Below are 24,953 nucleotides of genomic sequence, written 5' to 3' on the forward strand. Positions count from 1 at the left end.
TTACTGGATCTGCTCAGCTAATACGCTGCAAGCGTCTCCGTAGGCATCCCAGTCACTCTAGCTTTAATTGTAAACCGAAACATGATTTACAAGATGAGTTTTGATGATAGTTCCCAGTTCTGACTTTCTGGCCAGTTGTATAACCTAAACCATCATGTGGCACGGTGGTTGAACTGAGCTGAGTCCTGCGATGTTCTCACCTACTACTAGTACGGAGCACTTTCCATTTGTTAGTGTGTTCAATCTCAGTGAGTTTATGGGATAGGGTGAGGCCTTGGTTTCCCCAGGATTCACTGGGGGGGGGGCGGTCCCTACATGGAAAGCAGGAAGGCCCCTTATTAAAGGGGGAGTGTCTCGTGACGTGCCAATTCAGAACATGAATGGCTGTTTTCCACTTGAAGCCAGATTAAAAACAAACATGTTTTAAACTGGTTTAAAGGGGAGCCTGCAAAGTGAGCTGCCGTAGGAGGTTCCACCACACACAGGGAAAGGGGGTAGTGGTAGAGCTAAGCTCTCGAAAGCTCATACCCTGGAAATCTAGGCCTCCAAGGTGCTACTGGATCTAAAGCTTGTTCTACTACTGACCAATACGGCTTAAAATAGTGTGACAAAGCTCATTACCACGTGCCACCCCCACCTCTTCCTTTTTAGTTCTGTAGTAGTAATGGCTTGGTAGGAAAAGGAGTTCAAGTGAAACAGTGAAAAAGAGAGTATGGTGGGGGGAGCAGCATGTGGAATGGGGTGGGTGGTATAGATGCAGCCTGGAATAGGTTTAAATCAAAGCAGCTGTTATAGCTTGCTCTTGAATTGTTCTATTTATTTGCTTTACAAGTAGATGGTGGTATGTAGCAGTTGGAGTGGCCATTGGTTAAACCACATAGGAAAGACAGCAGCATTCTGCCCATAAACATGCATGACGAGAATCCTGTTCCTCATAAAACCCATGCCTGTGGTCCCAGAAGGATGAAATGTGGTCAGATAAGCTAGTTAGCAAGTGGTGTAATCTAGTCAAATTTCAGACAGATGTGTTTAACGGTCAAGCTTTTACGATGTCATTTTTGAAACATGGGCTATTCCTTGGTTGTGATTTTATGCACAGCCCTATCTTGGCGCTCTCTCATTTGTGGTTAGAATTGCCTCAAAAGTACAGAAATAATCTAAATTTTCATTTTGTATCCAAATTACAGCAAGCCCAAAGCACATCGACATATTCTCTGTGGAATATGTTCCCTGAAGAAAAACGGCTGCTGGAATGTGAAGGAGGCAGGAGCAGAAATTCCCCATTTGGCCTTTGATGGGACAGCTCTTAATATCATACCTCATTCCTCTGGTGACATGAGGATGTCCGGTTGGTACATTAGCTAGCCTAGATTCTTAGGCTTCATTTAAAAAAAAAAACTTTTAAATTTCATTCATTTAACAAAGTTTATACTGTGTCTTTCTGCCCTCATTAGGGGCTGCCAAGACGGCTAACAAATTGAAACATATATAATAAACCTTAAAAGCCATTATAACAAAATCAGAGCTAAACTACATACAAAAACATAAAAACAATTAAAACATTGGACAGGAATTCAGGCTCACTGAGGGGAATGCCAAAGGAAGCAAGTCTTCACCCACTAGCAGAAAATGGCAACCGAATGGGACACATGAGAGTCCCTGGGAGAGAGTTCAAGAGTTCATGCCACCACTGAGAAGGCCCTTTCCCAAGTTGCCTCCCATGCAATCTCAGGAGGCAGAAGCGCCTGAAATAGAACTTCAGAACATGACTAGCTGTTAGGTAGGTTCATAAGGCAGTAGTCATTCCTTCAGGCATGCTAATCCCAAGCCATATAGAGGTTTAAATGTCAACACACCAGTACCTTGAATTGTGCTCAGGCATAAATTGGGAGACAGTGTAGACAGGCCAAGACTGAAGTGATGTATATAGTCCCTATGACTCGCTCCAGTCAGCATCCTGACTGCAGTGTTTTGCACCAGCTGCTGTTTCCAAACATTTTTCAAGGGCAGCCCCATGTAGAACACATTGCAGTAGTCAATCTAGAGGTAATCAAGGAATGTGCCAGTGGCCTGGTCTTTTCTGACAAGAAAAGGCTGCCAAACACTCCTGGCCACAACTGCCACCTTATGATGGTGGAGGCACGGTACTTCCCAATCCTTTAGGAGGAAGCAAGCCTACTTCCACTGATAAGAATAGCTGTATCAGGTTTCGTATTTTTCCCCCTGGGATGATGAGACAGGATTTTGACTGGCTTCCCTTTTTGCCCCTTTTCAAATCAAGCCACCCGGAGTCTTGGCTCAGTGCAATTATAGAGTAGCATCAAGTTGGTGTCCTTCCGAGAAACGGTTATTTCGTGCAATAATTACAGAATTCATAGCTGAAAGGTACAGTGATTATGGCTAACTAAGATGGCTTTAAAGCAGAAGGAACTCCATCGAAAGAGGGAGCCTCTCTCTGGCTCAATAGCATGGACTTCTGAGTATCTGGAGAAACACAATGGAGAATTGGTACATCTATTTAACGGGCGTGGGGAGGGTGTTCTAGACCTGCCGCTTGTTCCGTATGAGATGTTTTCTGGGACTTACTGGCGGTCACCATTTCCTTGGTGATGATAATTTTGCTGTCAGAAAGAAAGATAATAGGAGGTTGTCCCTTAGAAAGGGCCCATTCTGGAGATAGTGAACTGTCACCTCGTTAGGGAGGGGCTCTTGAGCAATGCTTGTAAAATCTGTATATTTCCGCCCTGCTCCACCATCTCATCCACAGATACAGAATTTCCGCTGGACCTAGCAGTCTCTTGCAGGTGGAATAGGATGAGAATGCTCATTGGAGGTCCCAAATGTTACCCTCTTAATTTTCCCCCTGCGGGACAGCACAACTCCACTTCCATAGCTTGAAATATCTCTGGATATCCCATCTACTCCTGGTGATTTGTTTCTCTCAATTGCTTTCAGAACACCTTTTTAAAATGGCAGGTTCTTCATCAACAGATTTTTGTTTCAATTAATCTGCCTTCCTTCTGTATAGTTCTTCAATGTATTGTTGCCATCTTTTCAGATTACAGAATTATAGAAGACTGCAAAATAACATACATAATATGTACAGCACACAGTGCAATAAAACTGGATCTCCCAAAGAGCAATGAAATAGCAACACTGCATAAACTGGACTGCATAAACCGGATTTCACAGTCTGAGAAGAGTGATCCCCAAAACTGGAGATCACGTTTAGAGAATCTGTGATCCTGTAACTTTAGCCCATGAGATCCAGTTTTCCTTTGCAGAGGGAGTCTTTGCCCTCTTTCCATGCGACAGCCCTTGAGGCAGGGCCAATGCAAGGGCTTTTGGCAACCTAGGCCAGCCAAGAGTAGGGCACCTCCTACCAAGTATTGATCATCTGTGCTTTCAGGCACTGCTCCAAGCAGCCGTGTACAGAGACCTTGGCAAGCTGGTGGCCGCCTACTCCTCCTTCCTTTGTGGGGGTGGGGGAAGCATGCAATGGTAACCATGACATGTTCCTAGAGAGTGGCACTTCCTCCTGCCACTGCCAGGCCTCTTTTGGTGCCTGTGGTGCCCCCGCTGCTTCTGGTGTTCTAGGCATTTGCCTAGGCCCACCTCATGAGCCCTGCTTTCAGTGCTTGCAGAAGGCCCTGGTGTCTTGCCTTGCGCAGGCTAAACAAAGTCCTCTGAACCAGTTATCATGTGCCTGTATCATAAACCACAGTGCCCAGAACTGGCCAGAAAACAGTTCGGAGAGCGCTAACAGCAAAATGATTTCTTGTCCCTTTGCTGCTCTGCCCCTAGGAACGCAGATGAAATCTCACAAGCCCTTTTTTGCAGCCTCGTCATGCTGCCTGGTCAGGGTCAGCTTCACAGTCATTGGCCCTTCCAATGTGCTTCTGCCAAGCTAAATAGAACAGGAGTCAAGGGGCACCTTCGAGCCTTATTCCGGTGTAAACTTTGGGCAAGCACGCATTCCATGCCTGCGCCTTGGATTCTTTTTGCCCAAAGGCAGAACTTCTGCATTTACCTCTCATCATTTCAATATGCTGGTTCAAAACATCTCTCCCTTGCTTTTGCCCTGCTGTGGGTGGGGCAATCTGGCCGGGGGTAGAGCCTGCGGTGCCACTTCAGCTCAGGAAACAGGGGCAGGCATTGCGGAGCAAGATGGGACAGTGTGGGCACTGCTGCATAGGAGCATCCTCTGCTGGAGGGGTGGGCCTGGCTGGGGAGTTCAGAGCCAGGGGGATGGGAATGAAGGGAGCACATGGTACTCCTTGGTCACAAATATCCTGCAAGGCATATTCATTTCCATAGATACACATGCATTTTAACATCTTAGTGTTTCGACTGTGCCACCTGAACTGGGTGGCAAGGCAGCATGGTTTTTAAAAAACAAAAGTGGGTGATGGGGGGCTGTGGTGGCATGGCAGGGGCCGGCTCCCCCCCTCCTGGTGATTGGCTGCACCCCTCCCCATCACAGACCACACACCACAGTAGGGTTGCCAGCCTCCAGGTAGTGGCTGGAGATCTCCCAGAATTACAACTGGTCTCCAGGCCACAGAGATCAGTTCACCTGGAGAAAACGGCTACCTTTGGGGTGGACTCTATGGAATTATGCCATGCCATGGCCCTTTCCCTCCCCAAACCCCTCTTTCTCCAGGTTTCATCCCTCAGATCTCCAGGAATTTCCCAACTTGGAGCTGGCACGGTTTTCTGTGCAGTTCCTGCGCTCCCCTACCTGTTGGCGCTGGGGTGGGGACCTCAGGGAGCCCATGGGATCTCCCTTAGCTGGACTAGTGGCACCAGCCAGGCTGAGGATGGGGCCGCATATTAATTACCTTCCATGCTTAGTGATCATGTTGATAATCCTCTTCTATTTACAACTTTCAAAATCAGGCCTAAACGGCCTAAATTATCATCTCCTAATCCATCCCCTTTACAGATTTCTTCATCTTCATTTTAAACCTCTCGATATTAATTTAGACACAAGGGAATGGCTATCGCATGGGAAGCCCTGCATGGCCTTGGGCACCCTCCAGGACTGCCTCTTCCATGGTACAAAGCAACAGCTTTGCTCATCTGAACCAAGCCTTCTGAAGGCGCCATCCGGCCAAAGGGTAAGAGCTGCCTATACATGAGCCTCCTCTGTTGTGGATCCCACTTCATGGAATCATTTGCCTGAGAATGCCAGGAAGGCTTCCACACTTCATTCCACAAATGGGCCTATTTATAAAGGGAATAGGGGTGTGGACAGGGCTTTTTTCCAGCCGGAACGCGGTGGAACGGAGTTCTGGCTCCTCTTGAAAATGGTCACATGGCCGGTGGCCCCGCCCCCTGATCTCCAGAGGGGAGTTTAGATTGCCCTCTACGCTAAACTCCCCTCTGTCTGGAGATCAGGGGGGCGGGGCTGCTGGCCATGTGACCATTTTTGCCGAGGGTGATTTAAACTTTAAAAAACTCCCCCCTAGTGACGTCATTGTGAGGTTCTGAGTTCCACCACTGAGTTCCACCACCTCTTTTCCCAGAAAAAAATCCTGGGGTGTAGTATAATGGAATGGATCAGAAAAGCACTTTTATCAGGGGAACATTGTTTATTGAAGATATTATCTTGATTTTACTGGAACGTTTTCTGCTTTTGTGATTTTGCACTTTTTTTGAATTTCTGTAAACCATTGTTTATTGGATGACTCATCCATTTGATTCCATCGTTTGATACTGTAATCCACTTCAAGTTTCAGAAAGAAAGGCAGGCTATAAAGTAAATAATTAAAGACAATATAATATGGAACCTGTCAAATATCTGTTATAATGACCAATGCATTCACAACAATTCTTTAAACTAAAACTTACATTGTGCGCTCCACCTCTTACATTGGTAAGAGGTGGCGTGCACAATCCCAGCCTGGATTGTGCACTCCACCTCTTTTGTGGCTTTTGCTACTGATTGCATCTACTCCCCCCTCCCCCCACCACCTATATATATCTGGCCAGTTTCTTCATACCCTCCATGCATCTGACGAAGAGAACTGTGGTTCTCGAAAGCTTATGCTACAGTAAAGTTGGTTAGTCTTAAAGGTGCTACTGGACTCTTTACTATATTGGTACAACTGTGTTCATTTTGTTCAGAATTCTCTTCCTAGGCCACAAGTTTCAAGGATCCGAACTCCTTTTCTTTTAAAATCAAACTGAATTGAGGGGGGAAAGTTGGTCTCCCAAGTACATAATTTATTATTAAATCTCCAGCTTGGTAATTCCGATATTGTTCATAGAATGTGGGGGGGAATATTGAGTGCTCTCAGTTTATGAGAGATTGGAAAAGGACTGTGGGTCAGTGGTAGAGCATCTGCTTGGTGTGTTGAAGGTCCCAGTCCCAGTCCCTGGGCTCTCCATTTAAAAAGACCTGGCAGTAGCTTCTATGAAAGACCTCTACTTAAGGTCTAATTAAATATAAATCAAGATGGGTAGCCGTGTTTGTCCATCTGTAGCAGTAGAAAAGAGCAAGAATCCAGTAGCACCTCTAAGACTAACAAAATTTGTGGTAGGGTAGGAGCTTCTACAATCACTTTATTCTCCAATATATAAGGACAGATGGACTCGCATTCTAGCTGTATCTGAAGAAGTGAGCTGTGATTCACGAAAGCTCATACCCTACAATAAATATCTGGAGAAGTGAGCTGTGACTCACAAAAGCTCATACAATAGAACATGGTGCTACTGGACTCTTGCTCTTTTCTACTGCTTCACATGTTCTTTAGTTTATGAAGCAACAAGACAATAATCCAAACAAAGGAACAAAATTTAAGATCTCATTCTATAAAAATGGAGCAAAGATTTTACAAACTCACCTAAATAACTGGAGAGAGTACATTGGAATTGGCAGACTGCTTCGTGTACCATTTGTCCTATAGTGAAATGACTCCTGAGATCAGCAGAAGAGTAGGGCATTCTAATAACCCCGATGCTACAAGAGTGTTCTTAAATGTATGCATCCCAGTATTTCAGTTCATCACACAGAGAACCTCTTGGTGGTCAATTCTCAGCAGCCAGGAAACCTATGACAATTCAATGAAAGGATCACAGATACATGGATAGAAAAGCCGGGGTCAATTATAAGTGGAAAATTTTAGCCCTGGGAAACCTGTTGTGCAAGGCTATCCTACAGAAGTTCTCCAGTTCAAGCCCATTTAAATAAACGGGGCTGTATTTGTGTAGGATACCTTACCCTTATACTACCCTGAGGCCAATCTGCCCGAGCAACTTTGGCTTACTTTCATATTCTATATTGTGCAAAATGTTTAGTAGCTATAGAATCCCAACTCAATATAAAGTTTTGTTGTGTTAGGAAAACTTTTGAGAGAACTAAAACGTAAGTAAGAACATGATTTTGGTCTTGGTTACACCATACAGGAACTCTGACCAAGATAGCCCAGGTGAGCTTGATCATGTCAGATGTCAAAAGCTAAACAGGGTTGGCCTTGGTTAGTAGGTGGATGGGAGACTTCCAATGAAAATCAGGGTTGTAGAGGCAGGCAATTAGCAAGCCACCTCTTAGTCTCTTGCTGTGAAACCGCACCAGGAGTCACCCTAAATCAGCTATGATTTGACAGCACTCTCTACCAGCACACAATAAAGGAATGTGTACAAGGGGTTTGTTTGGATCAGCGATGTGGGCATTTATTTATTTGTGTCATTTATAGATTTTCTCACCGAGACTCAAAGATGTTTACATAGTGTGAGATTAGTTGGAGTAGGGGTGGGAAATGAAACTGGAAAATATTCTGATAGTTTAACCAGAGGGACATCTGATTGAGCAGGTTTATTTTGACTTAGTTTTTGTAAACCTGGTTTTAAAAGTACCCCAGTTAATGTCATGTTTCAATAGTAAAAAAAAAAAAAAAGTTGAACTACAATCTTTGATTAGGTTTAAAAAAAATCTGAGCATAGTTCAAATGTTATCTTAAAAGAAATCCCAAGCTTTATGTGGCCATTATTTCTTTCTCCGTGGTGGCCCCTGTGGAATGGCCTGCCTGAGGTCAGGAGAGCCTCCACTCTCCTGACTTTCCGCAATTGGTGCAAAACCAACTTATTCAAAAAGGCTTTTTACAGATAGCATGGCTGTATTGTAGGGAGGGAATCTCAGATGATCCGCTAATGAGTTAGGGACCATAGACTTCACCACTGTGTTGCCTTATAGATAACTGTTGCTTTAAATATGTACTCCTCTATACTACCTGTGCTTCGTGTTGTCTAATGTCAGTCCTAGAATTGCTCATGTTCTGTTGCAGCATTTCTTCAACTCTGTATTGGATTCTTGCTAGCGCTATCTCTGTAAACTTGCTTTTATTTACCCTGCGGCATTATTTATGGAAATGTCCTTGATATTGACTGTACTAATTTCACAGTATGATTCTTGATTCTCAGTGAGAAAGGCGGACTATAAATGACATAAATAAATAATACTGGGAAGGGTCTAAGGAACTGAGACCGTGTAAGAAAAATCAAAGAGTCCAGTAGCACCTTTAAGACTAACCAATTTTATTGTAGCATAAACTTTCGAGACTCAAGTTCTCTTCGTCAGATGCATGGTACCATGCATCTGTACCATGCATCTGTCGAAGAGAACTTGATTCTCGAAAGCTTAAGCTACAATAAAATTGGTTAGCCTTAAAGGTGCTACTGGACTCTTTTTGATTTTGCTACTACAGACTAACACGGCTAACTCCTCTGGATCGTGCAAGAAAAGATGCCAAAATCTGACTGGGGCGCAGCTAAGCGAGGAGGAGGCCCCCAGGGGCCGGCGCGGCTCCCCCGCACCCCTCAAGCGGCGCCCGCAGCGATGCTGTCACCGGCCGCAGAAAGCAGCCCTACGCGCCACCGCGTCTCTGCGCCGCTGCACTGCCCCTCATTTGATTGGCCCACAGCCGCGCCCGCTCCGCCCACCAGGCTCCGCCACTCCCTCCCCGAGCGCCGCGCACCCGGAAGCACCGTCCGGCGGAGGGCGGGCGCTTCTTCCGCTTCCGGCGCCTCCGCCGCTATCCCGGCATGCCGTGCGCGGCCTCGTTCTGGGCTAGGCCTGCCTGGGCGACGGAGCGCGATGGCGGCCGAGACGGACTCCTGGGGTAGGTCTAGCGGCGCTCGGCCCGGCCCAAGCCCCGGCCCCGCCGCCCCTCCTGCGGCCCTAACGCGGTTCTCGCTCTCTGGTCTCTCCCTTAGACGCGGACTCCTTCGAGCCGGCGCCGCCCCTGGCCGGACACCTCCCGCTCCTCCCCACGCCGGGCGCCGTGGCTGCCGACCGCTGGGCCGGCGAGGACGAGGAGGACGACGTCAAGGTGGGCGCGGGCGGGGCAGGGCAGGCCGGGCCCTGAGGAGAAGGCGCCGCCTGGGCTGCCGGGCGGGGCCGCGGGGTGGGGGGGGGGAGCGGCGTCGCGGCGGCCTGGAGGGGGCACTTGACCGGCGGGGGCGGCGGAGCCCGGGGCTGAGGCTGGAGCCGGGTGTCGAGAGAGGCCCCGCCGCCCTCCTGGGCTCGCCCGTCCCCCCTTTGCAGGCGGGCGAGAGGCTGCCTGACCTGCCTGCCGCCGCCGCCGGACGGGCCGAGCGCAGTCGCTCTTCCAGCTGTTTCGGGCGGAGCCTTCGGCAGGTACGACGCGCCGCCCTCGTGTGCCCAAAGGGTGGCCTGCCAGGCGGAGGACTGAACGGATGCGTAATCAGCTGGGTTAGATGACAGGTCTTGGCTTAGGCTAGACGCTAATGGAGGCTTTCGTTGTATTTGAGGGAGAATTTCCCGACGGTGCTTTCGACACGGGAACAGTCTGCCACATGATTCTTCAGCATTGGAGATTTTTAAGCTTCGATTGGGTATCTATTTGTTCAGGGATGTTGTAGCTGTAATTCTTGCATTGGCAGAGGGTTGGACTAGATGGCCCGGGTGGTCCCTTCCTACTCTGAAATTAAATAAATGGATAAAAGGGATGTGAGGGCGATCTGGCTGAGACATCTGTCACCTCATTAATAAATGAAAAAAAATGCTGGAATTTCAAACCCAACCCTAACTAGAAAACAAATTACACCGAGATTATCTAACTACACTGATTGAGTCAACCATTCAACACTCGCTTCTGTTTTAATTTCTTGGGGTTATGAAATATTGAGCGTTAACATCAAATTTTGGCGTTCAGTGGCCATTTCTAGCCACTAGACAGAAATGTATCTGTTCCTTCCAGGGGAGAGTGTTGCTAGCCAGGGCTGCTCAGCCCCACCATTAACTATCACTTTAAGAACTTCTGCCTGAGAGAATGATTGAGATCTGACAGGTGCAAGAAACGCTTGGTGCTTTTTGTTGGGTTCGACTTATTATAAGATGCTTGGGAGGTAGAAATGTTTTTTAAAAAACGCGATTAGCCCTCCTACCTCCCATCTCCTCTTCTCCCAGCTCATCCATCTCCTTCCTGGCCTTACGGCCCACTTTTGGGCCCCCAACTTAACAGGCTGTGAATGGCTGCTCTAGAAGTTTGTCTCTCCAAATGGAGGGAGGGACCATCAAATCCTTTTGGCGCTGTAGCTTGTGTAAAAGTAGCTTGACTTAGATAAGTGTGCGGGTGAAAATAGCCACGTTCAAAAGCTGGTTCTTTTCTTTTAGTCAGCAGCTGTGGGCAAATGTGCTGGAAGCATTGAGGGAGGGCAGAAGTGCTGATGCTTCTGCAGGTGGAGCATCCCGGGATGGGCGAAGTTGCCTCCCTCTTCTCCACATAGCTGAAGTGTCTGGAGTCAGTAATTAAGTCTGCTATATTGCAAGTTGTCAAGAACACGTTCTACAGAGCTTGGATCTGGTGACCTGCGCAGATATTGATATATTGCAGCAGCCATAATTGCTGGAGGATGCGGTCCCTAGTAGAAGCTGTTTTAGGTGGGAGTAGAAAATGCTTCAAAATCCAGTTCAATGACTCTCAGGGCAATGCCTTATCAGGGTTCCAATTCTGTAACAGTTGCGCTCTGAGTTTCTCAGTTCCTTTGGGTGGGAGAGATGGAGTGAGAATTCTGCGTGTGAGGGCTGCCACCTGGTATTCAGATACTGATAAGAGGGGCCACTTGTGATGATGATCTTTCCCCTCTAGGATAACTGGGATGATGAGGAGGAGGAGGAGGAGGAGGAAGAAAAGGAGGTGGAAGTAAAACCAGGTAAGCAGTAGAGGAGACTACGGCAGATGCAGAGTCCTAGTTTTGGGCTTGATCCTTGGGAATTTGTGAGTACTGATGCCACCCTGTTGTGCATAATTCCCACGACTGGAGTGGAAGTCCAGAATGGGACACTTGGCTATTGTGCCTGGCTTAATCGCGCTGCTTTTTCCTGACGTTATCTCAGCGTTTTAAAAAAAATGATGTTGTGCACTGTTCACAGAGCCCAAAGTTTCAGAAAAGAAGAAAATAGCAGAAAAAATAAAAGAAAGGGAAAATCAGCAGAAGAAAAAGCAAGAGGAGATTAAAAAAAGGGTAAGGCTTCTTTTAGTGGAGATAGGTGAGCTGCTTCTGCCTAAAGGGGAACCAGCCATCTGAAGCAGAAACTGCTTTTCCAAAGATTGCAATTGCACAGATGCAAGTGTTAGAGTTGAGGGAGTTGAGTTGCGGGCGTCAGAGTTGGGCTGCTGCGTGGCAGGCTCTTTTGTCTGGATGTGTTGGGTTTGTGCAGTGTGGTAACCTGTGCCACCTTCAGTTGCTCCAGACTTGAATGGTTGTTGCAAGTGTAGCTGCCCCAAGCGAGCCTCTTTGTGTAGAGACTGTCGAGTAAGGTCTAATCAGAGAGGCATTCTTAATGTGCATGATCGCTCTAGGCTAGGTAAGCTTGCTCCTATGGCTTAGACTGTCATCTCTGACTTGGTGTCTCCTAAATGACAGAGCTAAGGAAGAGTTAGATTAAATATTTATTTGTAGAACTTCTGCCAGCTTCCCAACCTGCTGGTGGAGATATTTAGAAAAAATGGGTAAGAATGCGAGAGTAAGAGAGGCAAATGTCCATTGTATAAACCTGAAGCTTCCATTTTACCTTCCAACTTAGTTTTAGTAAATAGCATTGAACGCGATGACCTAAGAACTTCTGCATGTCGTTGATACTTGGTTTTATATCTTTTTAAAGTTAGAGGTATCAGAAGAATCTAAAGAACTGACGCCAGAAGAACTGTTAGCAGATAAACTCCGGCTACAGAAATTACAAGAAGAGGCCGACCTTGAACTAGCAAAAGAAACTTTTGGTAAGTTCAGAGGCAACTGAAATCCAGGCAGATCCTCTTGTGGTGGTGAGATAGGAGTGTGTGTGTGTGTATTTGGCTAGCTACATTCCAAGGGTGTGAGGTAGGGAAAAAATGGCTGTCAGTGAATTATCTACAAACATTTGCAAGGCCACAGATGCCCAGGTATCCTAAATTTGCAACTCTAATCAGCTGGCTGTCCCTACCGTCTGATCTTTCCTCTGCAGGCGTAAACACCACATTTGGAATAGATGCTATGAATCCATCTTCAAAAGATGACTTCACGGAATTTGGCAAACTGTTAAAAGAAAAAATAACACAGTATGAAAAATCCCTATATTATGCTGGCTTTTTGGAAACATTAGTTCGAGACATTTGTATTTCATGTAAGTATGTTAGAAAGGAATTCTTTTGTATGCTGTTTGCTTTATAAATGTGTATGGGGGGGCGAGAAATGGGGATTCAGCAAGAGAAACTGGGCAGTTTTAATTTCAAGAGGTAATGTTGTCTGGATGTTTACAAATCTTTGAAAAGTACTTTATGTGTTTTCCTGGAAAAATACTTTGGCATGGGTACATGTGCAGTATTTACTGCTCTGTTGAAGCTTTGTTAAGAACATAAAATGTCCCCTTGATTACGAGCACATAAAATTGAAATATTTGGCATGTTTAAATTTCTTAAATACTTTAGTTTTGTTCAAAGGGTAAATATACCCACATGTGTAGCTTAGAAGCTACAGATATCTTAGTTTCAGCCAGAACAAACTTTATCTCATTTGTACACGGCACCTGCTTCCTTCTATTTTATCCTCCAGCCACTCTCAGCTTTCTCAACAGGCTGGTTGTTTCCCTTTAGGAATCTCTCCTTTGAAAGGATGGGGGAAAGGTGGAGCACAGGGTCAGGTCAAGAGGACAGCAAAGAGATTCAGAGTACCAGCCGGTTTCCATTATCTCTAAAGTAGACCAGAGTTTCCAGATGAAGGCAAGCTAAGAATGCTAGGGCTGCTGCTCTTTTGAGAATGACAGTGCAGAAATGCATCTTGGATTGGAGTGCTGTTTATACTGTAGACAGGTACAGGAGTTATCATTAGCAGTGCTGTAGGTTGTTCTGCATAAAAATCTTCATTGTTCTCAAGAGGCCTTTAACACCTTGTCCTAAAAAGCATTTCACCCTCTCCCATTGACAGAATATTTCATAGGTGTTTCCAAAAAATTTCCCCCCAAATATCACAATTTTCTCTGGGCCTTTATCTTTCCTCTAGTAGAGTAAAAAGTAGTTCTGTTCCCAGCAACTGGGCAACCTCCTCAAGGAAGACGGGGAAAGCCGCCTCTGGGAAGCCCGAGAGAGGGCTTTTGAACAGCACTAAGTTCTGTGATGTCTTCTGTGTCTCATTTGTCGTAATTAGTGCTGCAGCTTCGTATTCACTGAACTAAGGTGGAAAGTGTGGATTGTGTAGATGTCAGTGGGGAAAAAAGTTGAACAGCTGTTTAAAAGGATCTGCATTTTCCCTGCTGTGCTGTGGCTCTAGCAGTTCTTAGATAGCATTCTCTCGCAGCTCTGCCACATTTGCCCAGGAGATTCTAGGCTGTGCCTGCCACCAAGCTTATGGCTCTTCCCTTGTGCTTCCTTTCCATTCAACTTGATATTCTAAATACTTTGCGGAGCAAAAATGCTTACTCTGATTCCTAGCCACTCGTACAAAATCAGTGTTTACTCAAAACAATATTCTTGAATACCAATTATTTGAGAATTAGAAGGATTGCTAGGAAAGATGTGCCTCAGAGATGCCTTTTGCTTTTATTTCCCATGTAGTGGAAGTTGATGACTTGAAAAAGATCACAAATTCCTTGACAGTTCTATGCAGCGAGAAGCAAAAACAAGAGAAGGTGAGTCTTGGGCATGCTTGTTCTCTGAATTGGGGTGGGCTGGATTAATCCGAGCTTCTTTGACCACTATCCTGTTGTCCCCTGCTTGTAGCCTTCCGCTTAATACAAAAAGGGGCGCTCATTTCCTTTGCTCTTTTTTTATTGTGTACAATCAGTACCACCCTTTATCTAATTGCTGCGGTGTACTGCAGACATGTTGAACTACTTACAGTTCAGTATGCAATCTTAAGCCTGCATACTGAATCTTTTATTTCAGTAGTCTGATTATGCTATGCACAAGTTAGTCCACGAGTGTTCAACTTGCTGATTAGGACATGATCCTGAAGTTGCTGGTTTTCTTTTTCCAGACAGTAGAAATTGTTTCTGTAAGAGAGTACTTGAGAAACTTCCTTTTCCACTCTCTGAACTATTCTGTTTTTACTATTTAAGGAGAAGGTGCTGTCTTTATACACATTTATTGGATTAAGGCTTCCTAAATGGATCTGGGCTTTTTGTCTCCTCTAGCAAAATAAAGCCAAAAAGAAGAAGAAAGGTGTGGTGCCTGGCGGGGGCTTAAAAGCAACCATGAAAGACGACCTTGCAGATTACGGTGGTTATGATGGTGGTTATGTCCAAGACTTCGAAGACTTTATGTGACACTTCTCCTTTCTGTTGTTTTTCTGTTGCCCAGAATCCCGTAAATGTGTAGCACAACTTCTTTCTTTTAAATTCTGCCAAATGCAACAATCAAAAGTGCAGTATTTTTGTGCTGGCAGCCTGTTGACCCTTGGCTGCAACTGCATTGGGATGCGCATCTTGACGGCAAGGGAATCAAATTGAGGTTCAGTTGCTTAATCATAGGACAGGACAGAACTTTCAGAACATTTGACTAAATAGCAGCAGAAGCAGCACCAGATTGGAAACGCAAGGCCCAAATTAGGTTACCAGCACCACATAGTAATAACATCCTTAACTGCGCTCTCCAACTGACTTTCCACCCAGATAACAAAAGCAGTTTGCAGCAGGCATGGTGTGAAGCAATTAGTATTAAAAATGGCTTTTATCTACACATTAGAGCTTGAGATTTTTGCAGTAGGTTGGCAAATCGGCTGTAGGGGGAGGATTCTGCACTTGGCAATCCAACCTGTGAAACTCTTCTTGCTTGAAAGCAGCAACTAACACCCGTTTGGGCTGGTTCTGTTGTATTGGAAAAAAGCCTTTTCTCAAGTTGAAGCAGTTCAGCATCCACTTCTCTGACTCGATGGGGATCCTTTGCTACCTGGTCTTGGCGGCCGTAGTTGAGCTCTGTCTTCTCTCATTTACAGAAATCCTGCTTTGCAAACTGCAGCAGTTATGACAGTTGGGCAAATTGTTATGTTAACAATTATGACATCTGCAGTGTTTTATAAAAGTAACTAATTTAATAAAATCACTATTGCGAGGGCTGAGAACTTTGTCTGTTTGTAACACAGAAGGTGTTGGAGCTAGCAGAGAGCTGCATTAGGCATCTCAAACCTGTAGCACTTGCCAGGAATGGAAGGCCCTGAGATGATGTGGCAGGAGCACAGGATGGCATGGACATTTTTATTTATGAGCCCATCTGCAAGTTCTACTGTAGTGGAATCTATACAGGGAAAACTGAAAGAATGCTAATTTTGTTCCCATTGCTAAAAAGAGAAAAACGTGACACAATAGGCCACCAAAACCCAGCCATGTAGCCCTAATAGGCTCTCCCTCAATCACATGGGTAGATTAATCTTGCAGAAAGCACAAAAAAACGTCATCTCCAACAGCGCTTTGTAGCCCATGATAATGGTGGGCGTGCAAGTGAGTAACTGAAATATTAAGTTTAGCACTGAGGGGAAAGATGAGGAAATGTGCAGTAGAAGAAGGGGGGGGGTTGGCTGGTGCATCTCCAAGGAGGCATGCAGGATAGCTGGTGTGGACTTTGTAGGGAGACTGGAGAGAGAGAAGCAGCAGGTGAACCGACTACACCTGATAAAAATCAGTCAGTACAACAAGCTACCATTTAAATGAACTGTGGTTTATTGTCAGTTACTTCCAGACCTGTCCCATTTTGTCACGAAATCTTTCTGGGGTAATATTTACATAATGGCACCTAAAAAGTGACACATACAGTGCAAGGGGGGGATACCAGGCCCCAGTATTTATGCAGAGTTGAAAAAGCTATTTACCAACAACTTTTACAAGCTGGGGCACCCTTTCAGGTTTTACAGAAGTAAATACAAGGTATTGAAAACAACTGCAGTAGAGGAGAGAATAAAGAGGTAGCAATCATACCTATGTTCTTGCAAGAGTTGCCTGAAACTTTTTAAAAAATGAAATTTAGCTAGGGAAAATAAAGTGCAGTAAAGGTATGGTCTGTTTAATACACTGATAATTAGAAATTTACAAAATAGTTTTATAAAGTGTCTTTCCATTGCAAATCCCATTGACCAACCGGACTGAAAAGGCAAAAACTGACCAGGTCTCCCTCTGCCGCATTTTGTAACCCAGCAGCAGAAGTCTCCTGCTTCATGCTTTCCTGGGCAAGGGGCAGTTGTGAAACACCTACTTGCAGTAGCAGAAAAGCGCCCCCCCCCCCCCCAGAGGTCCTGCAGACAATACTTAATGTTTTTACAAACTAATACTTATTTTGAAAAGTCTATTCTGACTTCAGCAGTCAATACTAGTTTAGAACCAAGCTTGAAGTTAACAAATGACCACCACTGTTTAATACAGTCAATGGAAAATAAGAAAGAATAGTGCAGGTAGAGTATTTATATTCCGGATTCTGAAACACAGGCTGATGGGTGCCCTCGGCACAGAGAGTCAGCTCTCCCGCAGTTCCAGTCCTGGCTCCAGCTCTCCTTCAATGCACAGCCTAGTTTGATAAAAGGTCGTTCAGGCAAGAGCCCAGCTGAGCATCCTTCAGAAGCATGTTCACCACATCGTAGAACTGGTGGTCATAAGCCAGCTTGTAATACACGTAGATATCATCGCAGTAAGTTAAAAGCCTCTTCAGGTTCTTCAGAGGAGCTGCGCTTCCAGGGCGCTGCTTGAACCTGGAAAAGAAGGTCACACCCGTAATACCTTTGACAAGATGCTGCAGGTCCCTATCTCTCGCTCCACCCCTTAAACAGCAATGATGTAATTACGGTTCGTCGATCTGTTGCAGTTTAGATTGTTTAATGGATATTGTATCGAGGATCTGCTTTGGTTTAAGCCAAATATTGTAAGCCATCTCGGGATCCCCTTTGGGCTGAGAGGCGCACATTCATTTTTTCAAAAATGAACAATCCGGGTGCTCTTGCGCAGCAGCCAGGTGAATACAAGCTACGACTTCCCTTGCTGATACAGAGCCCTGTTGCCTAACTGTACAGAAAGCACAATGCGGAGGAGAGGCCTCAAGAGGGAACTGGCCTGCAGGCAGGGAAGTGCTGGGCCTCTGCAGCAAGGACTCACTTCTGTGCAATGTCCTCGAAGGTGCCGGCCTTGAGCAGGCCACGGTGCTTGAACTCCTCCAGGTAGCTGAAGTCACCCTTGACAAGCACTTGCTGAAACAGGACTTCAGACCAGTCCGGGACAAAGTCATAGGCGTCAGCCACAATTGCAGCCTGGAGGGGGTGGGGGAGAGAAGGGCCAGAGAGGTCACCACATTGGGAACGGAAACATTGTCATTTAATGGTGAATATCCATTCTGGATGGTTTCAAGATGGGGCAGGCTGTTACTTCTAGGAAAGCACCTCCCATAGTCCAAAGACAAGTGCCTTCTGGGGGTTGCTAACTCTTGGGGAAGGGGCTCCCCCTTCAAAACTGCAATTTTAAAAAATGCCACAACTGGGCAAAAGGCAAACCTCCCAAAAGTTGAGCACAGGGTGTCCCATGTGAACTGCTGAAATCAGTGGAGGAAGATAGATGTGGGCTAACCCAGAAGTTGCTGTGCCGAGGTTCTCAACCATACAACCCTGATATTCTTGACTGGGGAGAGAAGGCTGCCCTACCCCCATAGCCACCAAGAATGGAAATTCACGGGCAGTGACAAATTTTCTCCCATAGTTCTGGGATGGGGCGGTCCATTGCTCCATTGGGTGTAGAAAAGCAGAGCATCTCTAGGAAAGCGATGAAAACGAATCTGGAATCACCCTTCTGAAAACTTTTATCCCAAAAGAGAAGGCAAGCGTGTTTATGCAATTGTGAGCTGTAAATGGCTATGTCGACTTCCCAATACCTTCCAAATAAGCAACAGAAGAGAAACCCTTCATACTGTTCCCCTCTGAGGGTGACCTCTGCAGGGGGATTCTAATTCGGCATACTGTGCATCCTCTAATCCACTGGCCAATAATGGAATAGCACTCGAAGTTCTCACAGAAAATTTTCTGAATGAAATAAAGAGATCCCAACTTTCCACGATCTTTGGTTCTCAATATATAAAAACCTCAAGGCCTGTTTAACATGTAAACGCCACCATTCTCCCTCCCGCAGATGAGAGGGACTGGAACCCTCTACCTTTGGGCGGGAGAGCGTCATGTCCCTCAGGGACCGTTTTGTTTTTGTGAAAGGTGCATTAACTCCACTTACTGAGAGAACATTTAACCCCTGTACTGTGGAGCTCAGGGCTCCTCTGACATTCTGAGAGGGAGTGGTGGTTGCCACTTCAAAATGGCAACCGCAAGAAGCAGAACCAGACTCAGTAACTTCCTCCTTGTTTTGCAACAGAATTGCAGAAGTGGAATAAAAAGAAATGAAGGGAAAATCAAAGGAGGAGGAAATAGGAAAGAGAAGGAGGAATAAAAGGGCGGAAAGCCAGAAGGGGAATGGAACCACAAGCCTGTGTGCTTACCGGTCTTCCTGCTCCCCCAGTGGCTGCAGCTGCTTTGGCAGCCATGGAAAACTCTTTCATTCAAATGAGGGCAGCCAATAACATGCCCTGCCATACAACGGTCTCAGGAGCTTTCTGAAAAGCTTGGTAGGTGCCGGGGAAGCACTGGCAGGCACCATGGCACCTTGTTGGAGCTAAAATACTACCCACCTGGAAAGAGGGTTTTGCCAACTCCTTAAAGGGCAAAATGACTACAAAATGACTAACGACTCTTTCCGAGAACTAAGCTAAGGTTAAATGGAGTAAATGTTACAGGTCCCTTAACTAGGAAGACAATGTTTTGTTTAGAAATCTTATAGACTGCTTTTCCATTTGAAGTTCATAAAGAGAAATAAAAATTAAAACAAAGCTGCATATTATACAAGCAACCAGAGACCGAAGCCACTTTGACTGAAGTGTGGAGAAGTGGGATATAAATTCCCTATATAATAAATAAAATAAATCTTGCATGCATAAGGTCTTGATAGAATGTAACATCTGAAAAACCTCTTAACGTTCACTACACTCTCACAAACCCCAATCAGTACAAGTCTTGGAATCTTAAAACCATGTTATTATTAATAAATAGTGTTAAGATTATATTTTTAAAATGTTGACATTCACTTGGAAGCTTTCATGGTTCAAAAAGCGGAATGGATTAGTAAATACAAAAATCGCTGGAAAGTACAACCAAAATTAACAAGGAGTGGAGCCACTTTCCCTATGAGGAAAGGCAAAAGCACTTGAGACTTCTTTTTAGAAAAAAAAAGATGACTGACGACTGTGGGCAGACAGGATGGAAGGTAGGTAAAGGTATTCCCCTGTGCAAGCACGGAGTCATTACTGACCCATGGGGGGGATGTCGCATCACGACATTTTCTTGGCAGACTTTTTACGGGATGGTTTGCCATTGTATGGAAACATACACATTTTATACACGGCATGGGAAAAAATTTCCTTACTCTTTCATAATTTAAGAACTCGCAATCACCCAACGAAACTGAGTTGGGAGTAGATCTAGGAAAGACAAGAGGAAGCATTTCTTCACCCAAGGACATGGTGATAGAAACTGGCTTAAGAAGCTATAAAAGAGAACTAGACAATTCACAGATGAGGAAAATCTACCCACAGCTGCTCGCCATGATGCCATGTTAGTGTAGAGGTTAAGAGCGCGGGACTCTAATCTGGAGAGCTGGGTTTGATTCCCTGCTCCTCCACCTGAAGCCAGCTGGGGGCCCTTGGGGCAGTCACAGCTTCTAGGAGCTCTCTCAGCCCCACCTACCTCACAGGGTGTTTGTTGTGGGGATAATAATGACATACTTTGTAAACCGCTCTGAGTGAGCATTAAGTTGTCCTGAAGGGCAGTATATAAATTGAATGTTATTATTGCTAGAAAGAAGTGGCAGGGGGAAGTGAGGGGCTAAAGCCTGCTTGCCCTACTTGTGAGGTGCCTGGGGCCATGTACTGAGCCACATAGGATTCAGGATGCTACTGGACAAGATGATTATAGTCCAATCCAGCAAGGCTTTGACCTGGTATAAGGCTCCCTACCTGGTAGAATCTGGGTAAGTTCAGGATGCACTCGAGCAGGTCTTGCCTATTCAGGTTGATCAGCTTGGTGCTGTGGCCGGTGTTCAGGAAGTGGAGCTGCAAGGTGATGAGCTTTGTCAGCCGGTTGCAGCGCAGCGACTGGCGCACACAGAAGTCCTGGAAAGGAAGCAGAGAAGGGAGTCAGACGCACCAGGAGGAAAGCTGGCTGCTGCAGCAGTGCCCCCTCCTGGCTTTGAGGCCACCAAGACCACCGGTGAGACCTTTTTGGCTAGTGGTCAGATTGGCTGGAGCTGCAGGCGACTATTGAGGGCACTTGGCATGCTCAGACCCCGCCCCCCCCCCGCCCCGTTAGCTCAGTACAGGAGGAAAAAACTAAAGCATTTGGGCTTGTTTAGCATAGTGGAGAGAAAAAGGGCACGGGGGAGATCCTAGTCCCTTTCACATACTGGGTGGAACCTGCCTTGCTGCTCACCTAACAACTCAAAGCATGTTCTGTTTACCTTGGAATAGCTTTCAGCTGCGTCTATGAAGAGGGTCAGGGCTTTCATCAGAAGCTTCTTCAGGTTTGGTACATCCTGGAGGCACTCCTCTGGAAAAGACACCAGATTTGGTTGCAGTGGGCAGGGGTACGCTGCCTGCTCTGGGTCAGCTGGCCAGCTGCTTTAAAGAGTTACTCTTAAACCCAGGCAAGATTATCTGAGTACCTTCGCGAGATGCTAAGTGCATAAAAAATGCCCTGTTATGTACCAGCTTACAGTTGCTAATACTATGTCTTTGGAAACCTGTATTCATTTACCCTATATTGTTGTTGATGGAAATGGCTGCCCTTGCCACCGATTGTACTAATCCCACACTACCATACCTGCAGCCTCACCTAGGCTGGCCCAAGAAAAGAGAACACTTTCGTGATCTATGCGTATGGGGCAGGAAACAAACAGTTCAGACAAGGCGCCTGGTTTCTAAGCCTTTCATAAAGCTCAACTTTCTAAGCTTCTCAGCCATGAGTTTGTCACAGAATGGAATGCTGGACTGAAAGGGAGGAGAGCTTGTCTGTTTTGCATGTTGAAGGGCCCAGGTTCAATCCCAGGCTACTCCAGTTAAAAAGATCAGGTAATAGGGGAAAGTCCTCCACTGGAGATCCTGAAGAGCCACTGCCAATCAGAACAGACAAGAATAAGGTCTGATAAGGCAGCTTAATGGACACTCTGCATAGTGAGCATCATAACTCTTAAAATAGCAAAGGCTGCCTCTTGCAAATTGGAACCGTGCCTATCTTGACTGATCAGCTGTGGCTACGAGAAAGTGAGGGCGCGGGCAAAAATTAATACTGCATCGCTGCTGGAAAGAATTTTTCCCAGATTCTTGAAGGAAGTAGTAGTTATATCGCTGCTGAAAGAAACTCTTTGGTGGGAAAAAAAATGTGACCAGTTACGGGCTGGCTTTTTGTCTCCCTTTTCTGGCTGAGGCAACCAAGAGAGAGGCAGCAAAGGAACTCCAAGGGATACGTGAATGAAACTTCCACCTGGCCGCCTGGCCTTTTCCAGTCAGTGGTTTGGGGACTGCGACAGCTTTAGTTGCTCTGGGGGCTGATCTCTGGCTAAAAGGAAAGCCCACAAATGATTAAAAGGGAGGCTTTTTTCAGTCCTTTTTGATGGAGACCTTTTTGTCTGCAAAGAGTTTCACAGTTAGAGATGTTGAATCACCACTTAGGAACCTGACATGTGAAAAGCAATCCTGCTAGCCACCTGTTTTGAAAATACCCGACTTATGGAAAAAATGACACAGGCAAACACTAGATTTATGCGGAGTCCTCACCCCGCCCACTAGTAATATTAAGCAGTTTGGCTTCCACTGACTCTATCTAGTGCATCATTTAAAACTGATCTGCAGCTCTGTTAATACAGCCATCATCAACTTTTATCCTTCGTTAAGGGGCCCCGCGTGTCGCCTTTGGTATGAGAGACACATCTGATCAACAGAGGGGGGTTTATTTACAGCTGTAGGCTGTCACTGCTCCCCCACCCCGAACAGCAACTGGACACCAGCTCCACCTGGTGCTATTTTATCTATTCAAATCTACCCGGCGTTTTAGACCAGATACAGACAAGAGGCATTGAGATCATATACAGAAACAGCTCACTCCCCACCCCTTTTTTTGTTTGTTCCAACATCCAGCCTGAAAGCACACACCTTTGTTATTTTGGTTGATAATATTACTAAGCCATGTTCTTACAAGAAGCATGAGTGCCCACTCTACCTGAAGCCACCCCAATTCCAAACCAAAACATCTCCAACTCTAATGTGAAAGTCAACAGGCAGAGGAGGGCGTTTGCTGTGCCGCTTTCTGGCCCTCTAGCCAAGCAGCCCTGCTTCCTCAAGGGAGGCAGGGCAACCACCCAAGGAAACATCCAGCCTGATGCCCAGAGGTACCGGCTGGATATTAGGAAAAACTTTTTCATGGTCAGAGTAGTTCAAAAGTGGAATCAGCTGCCTAGGGAGGTGGTGAGCTCCCCCTCACTGGCAGTTTTCAAGAAGAGGCTGGATGAATACTTTTCAGGGATGCTTTAGGCTGATCCTGCACTGGGCAAGGGGGTGGACTAGATGGTCTCTGTATGGCCCCTTCCAACTCCATGGTTCTATGAAACGCTCCCAGTGCAAGCCTGACATTCCTCCCACTCTCCATCACCACCACTTAGAGGGCTTCCCTCCTCCTTCCGTGGCAGGGCTCGTGGCACCAGCTGGCTCCACTTGGCTCCCTGTGTGCCCCCCACCCAGGCACAGAGGCTATTTACCCCAAGGATGAGACTCCATCAGCTTCAACTGGACGTTGGCTGCCGCCTCGTGGTTCTCCCCGATCTCCCTGCACATGCTGAAACAGAGAGCGATCATGTTGTGCTTCTCGCTGTCCCCCGGGCGGCATCGCTTGATGTAGTCCAGCAAGGCTGTCTTGAGAGTCCCACTCTGGCAAGAGAGGGTGAAAGGACCGAGGGCGTCAGGCAGGGGACGGCGGAACGTGCAAATCTCGGGAAACTCAGCGCACTAGCGTGCTCATGCCAAGTGGTCACAGAGGGCACCCTCTTCCAAAGACAAACGAAAAACCACTCCACAGGACAGGAACCAAATTTTCTCACAAGGGAAGGCAACGGGGCACTCGCTCTGTAGCTTCCAGAGCCACGTTCACTCAACCAGAAGAGCCACGTTTGCTTCCGTCCCTGACGTGAGGCCCATGCTGCAGGGAGGCTTGCAGCTCACCAATTCATCTGGTGGCTGCTTCAAAACGAGAGCCAACTGCCAACCACAAGTCTACGGAGCAAAGTCCGCGCCCGTTTACCTGGAACATGGGGTAGGCAGGCAGTGCTCACAAGAGCCACAGGTATCTCCTGAGCTGCTGGTGTCACTGGTAGTGGATGGGGGAGGGGAGCTGAGCTAAAAAGTTCTGGGGTAGGAATGCATGGGTTTGGATGGTTATCTTGTAAGAGGGAAACGGGCAAGGATAGGCATTTAGACCATCTTAAAGCAGCAAAGTAATTTTAGTGCCACAAAACTGAGTGGCCAGCAAAAACCTCTTCAGGAGTCGTCAAAACCAACAGCGTCTTCATCTCATTTGGACCACTCGTGACCATCTGATGGAGTTCTGAGTTTCATCTGTGTCCTGCTGAAAATCTGGACCCTTTCCCACATTCATCTAAGAGGCCTGGGTGCTGGCTAGAAACCGTCCCTCTCACTCACATACCCCACGTCCCGGAGAAGAGCGGACTGTTTTCTCTTTACCCACCGGATCCAACTTCTTTCTCATCAGCACCTCAAAGTAATGTTTTTCATGCAGCAGGTCAAAGATGTAGGTCATCTCATTGTATCTGCTTATTCCAGTGAGAAGCCGAACCTGGGAAGAGAGAACAGCCTGCACGTCAGTTCAGGAGGAAAGGTCTCCAGCTGAGTCAAGGGCTCTGGGTCAGGGGATAAGGGAAGGAAGCATGAGCCCCACACTTCTTGGCGTGGGGCAGACTCGCTACCTGTGGAACGCTGTTAGCCAGGGACTTATTGCATGATGGGGGAGGGCAGAAGGGATGGGCACGGCTGGGGGCAAGAACCACATCAGCTTCAGCCAAACCAATTAACCAGTGGCAAAGAGGACGTAAAGGCAGCTGTACTGCCAGACCAGGAGTAAAGCAAGCCAGTTGATTCTACTCATCTGCTAATCAATATGGCACATGTCTAGGGGGGGGCAATGCTGCTTCTAAAACAAAAGAAGCTGCATGTTGTTGGTAATGAAAATCAGCGCAAAATGCAGCAGCAGAGCCACCTTCTGAGGTCGGAAGGAGGCTCTCTCGGAAGGGCAGCCACTGCCTTCCCTGCTCAATGGAGAAGAGGACGAGAAGCCCCGCCCCCGGCAGACGCCACAAGGAGACCACCTTGAGAACGGAGAGCCTGGAG

At 46.5% G+C, this 24,953-nt stretch overlaps 2 protein-coding genes and 1 long non-coding RNA gene across 3 annotated transcripts in view; 1 reads left to right on the top strand and 2 right to left on the bottom strand.

The window, feature by feature from the left end:
* Window positions 1–5,630: 5,630 nt before the first annotated feature.
* Window positions 5,631–9,968, bottom strand: LOC129345755 (uncharacterized). Its single transcript, XR_008598607.1, has 3 exons — window positions 9,569–9,968; window positions 6,849–7,055; window positions 5,631–5,754 (listed from the first exon to the last, which is right to left on the bottom strand). It is a non-coding gene; the product is annotated as an uncharacterized LOC129345755 (long non-coding RNA).
* EIF3J (eukaryotic translation initiation factor 3 subunit J) lies at window positions 9,002–15,548 on the top strand. The gene is made up of 8 exons (XM_055002983.1): window positions 9,002–9,122; window positions 9,217–9,332; window positions 11,115–11,178; window positions 11,399–11,490; window positions 12,131–12,245; window positions 12,470–12,628; window positions 14,055–14,128; window positions 14,633–15,548. The coding sequence occupies exons 1-8, from the start codon at window positions 9,098–9,100 to the stop codon at window positions 14,762–14,764; spliced, it is 777 nt and encodes a 258-aa protein (XP_054858958.1). The 5' UTR covers window positions 9,002–9,097; the 3' UTR covers window positions 14,765–15,548.
* Window positions 15,549–16,130: 582 nt separating this feature from the next.
* Window positions 16,131–24,953, bottom strand: part of SPG11 (SPG11 vesicle trafficking associated, spatacsin) — a 48,146-nt gene continuing 39,323 nt past the window's right edge. Inside the window, exons 35-40 of the mRNA XM_055002600.1 lie at window positions 24,295–24,402; window positions 23,312–23,480; window positions 21,020–21,108; window positions 20,520–20,675; window positions 17,573–17,724; window positions 16,131–17,172 (exon numbers count right to left, since the gene is read on the bottom strand). Coding sequence (XP_054858575.1) covers window positions 16,992–17,172; window positions 17,573–17,724; window positions 20,520–20,675; window positions 21,020–21,108; window positions 23,312–23,480; window positions 24,295–24,402 — 855 coding nt within the window. The 3' untranslated portion in view covers window positions 16,131–16,991. The remainder of the gene's footprint in view (window positions 17,173–17,572; window positions 17,725–20,519; window positions 20,676–21,019; window positions 21,109–23,311; window positions 23,481–24,294; window positions 24,403–24,953) is intronic.

Source organism: Eublepharis macularius, chromosome 18 (genome assembly GCF_028583425.1).
Source record: "Eublepharis macularius isolate TG4126 chromosome 18, MPM_Emac_v1.0, whole genome shotgun sequence".
NCBI lineage: Eukaryota > Metazoa > Chordata > Lepidosauria > Squamata > Eublepharidae > Eublepharis > Eublepharis macularius.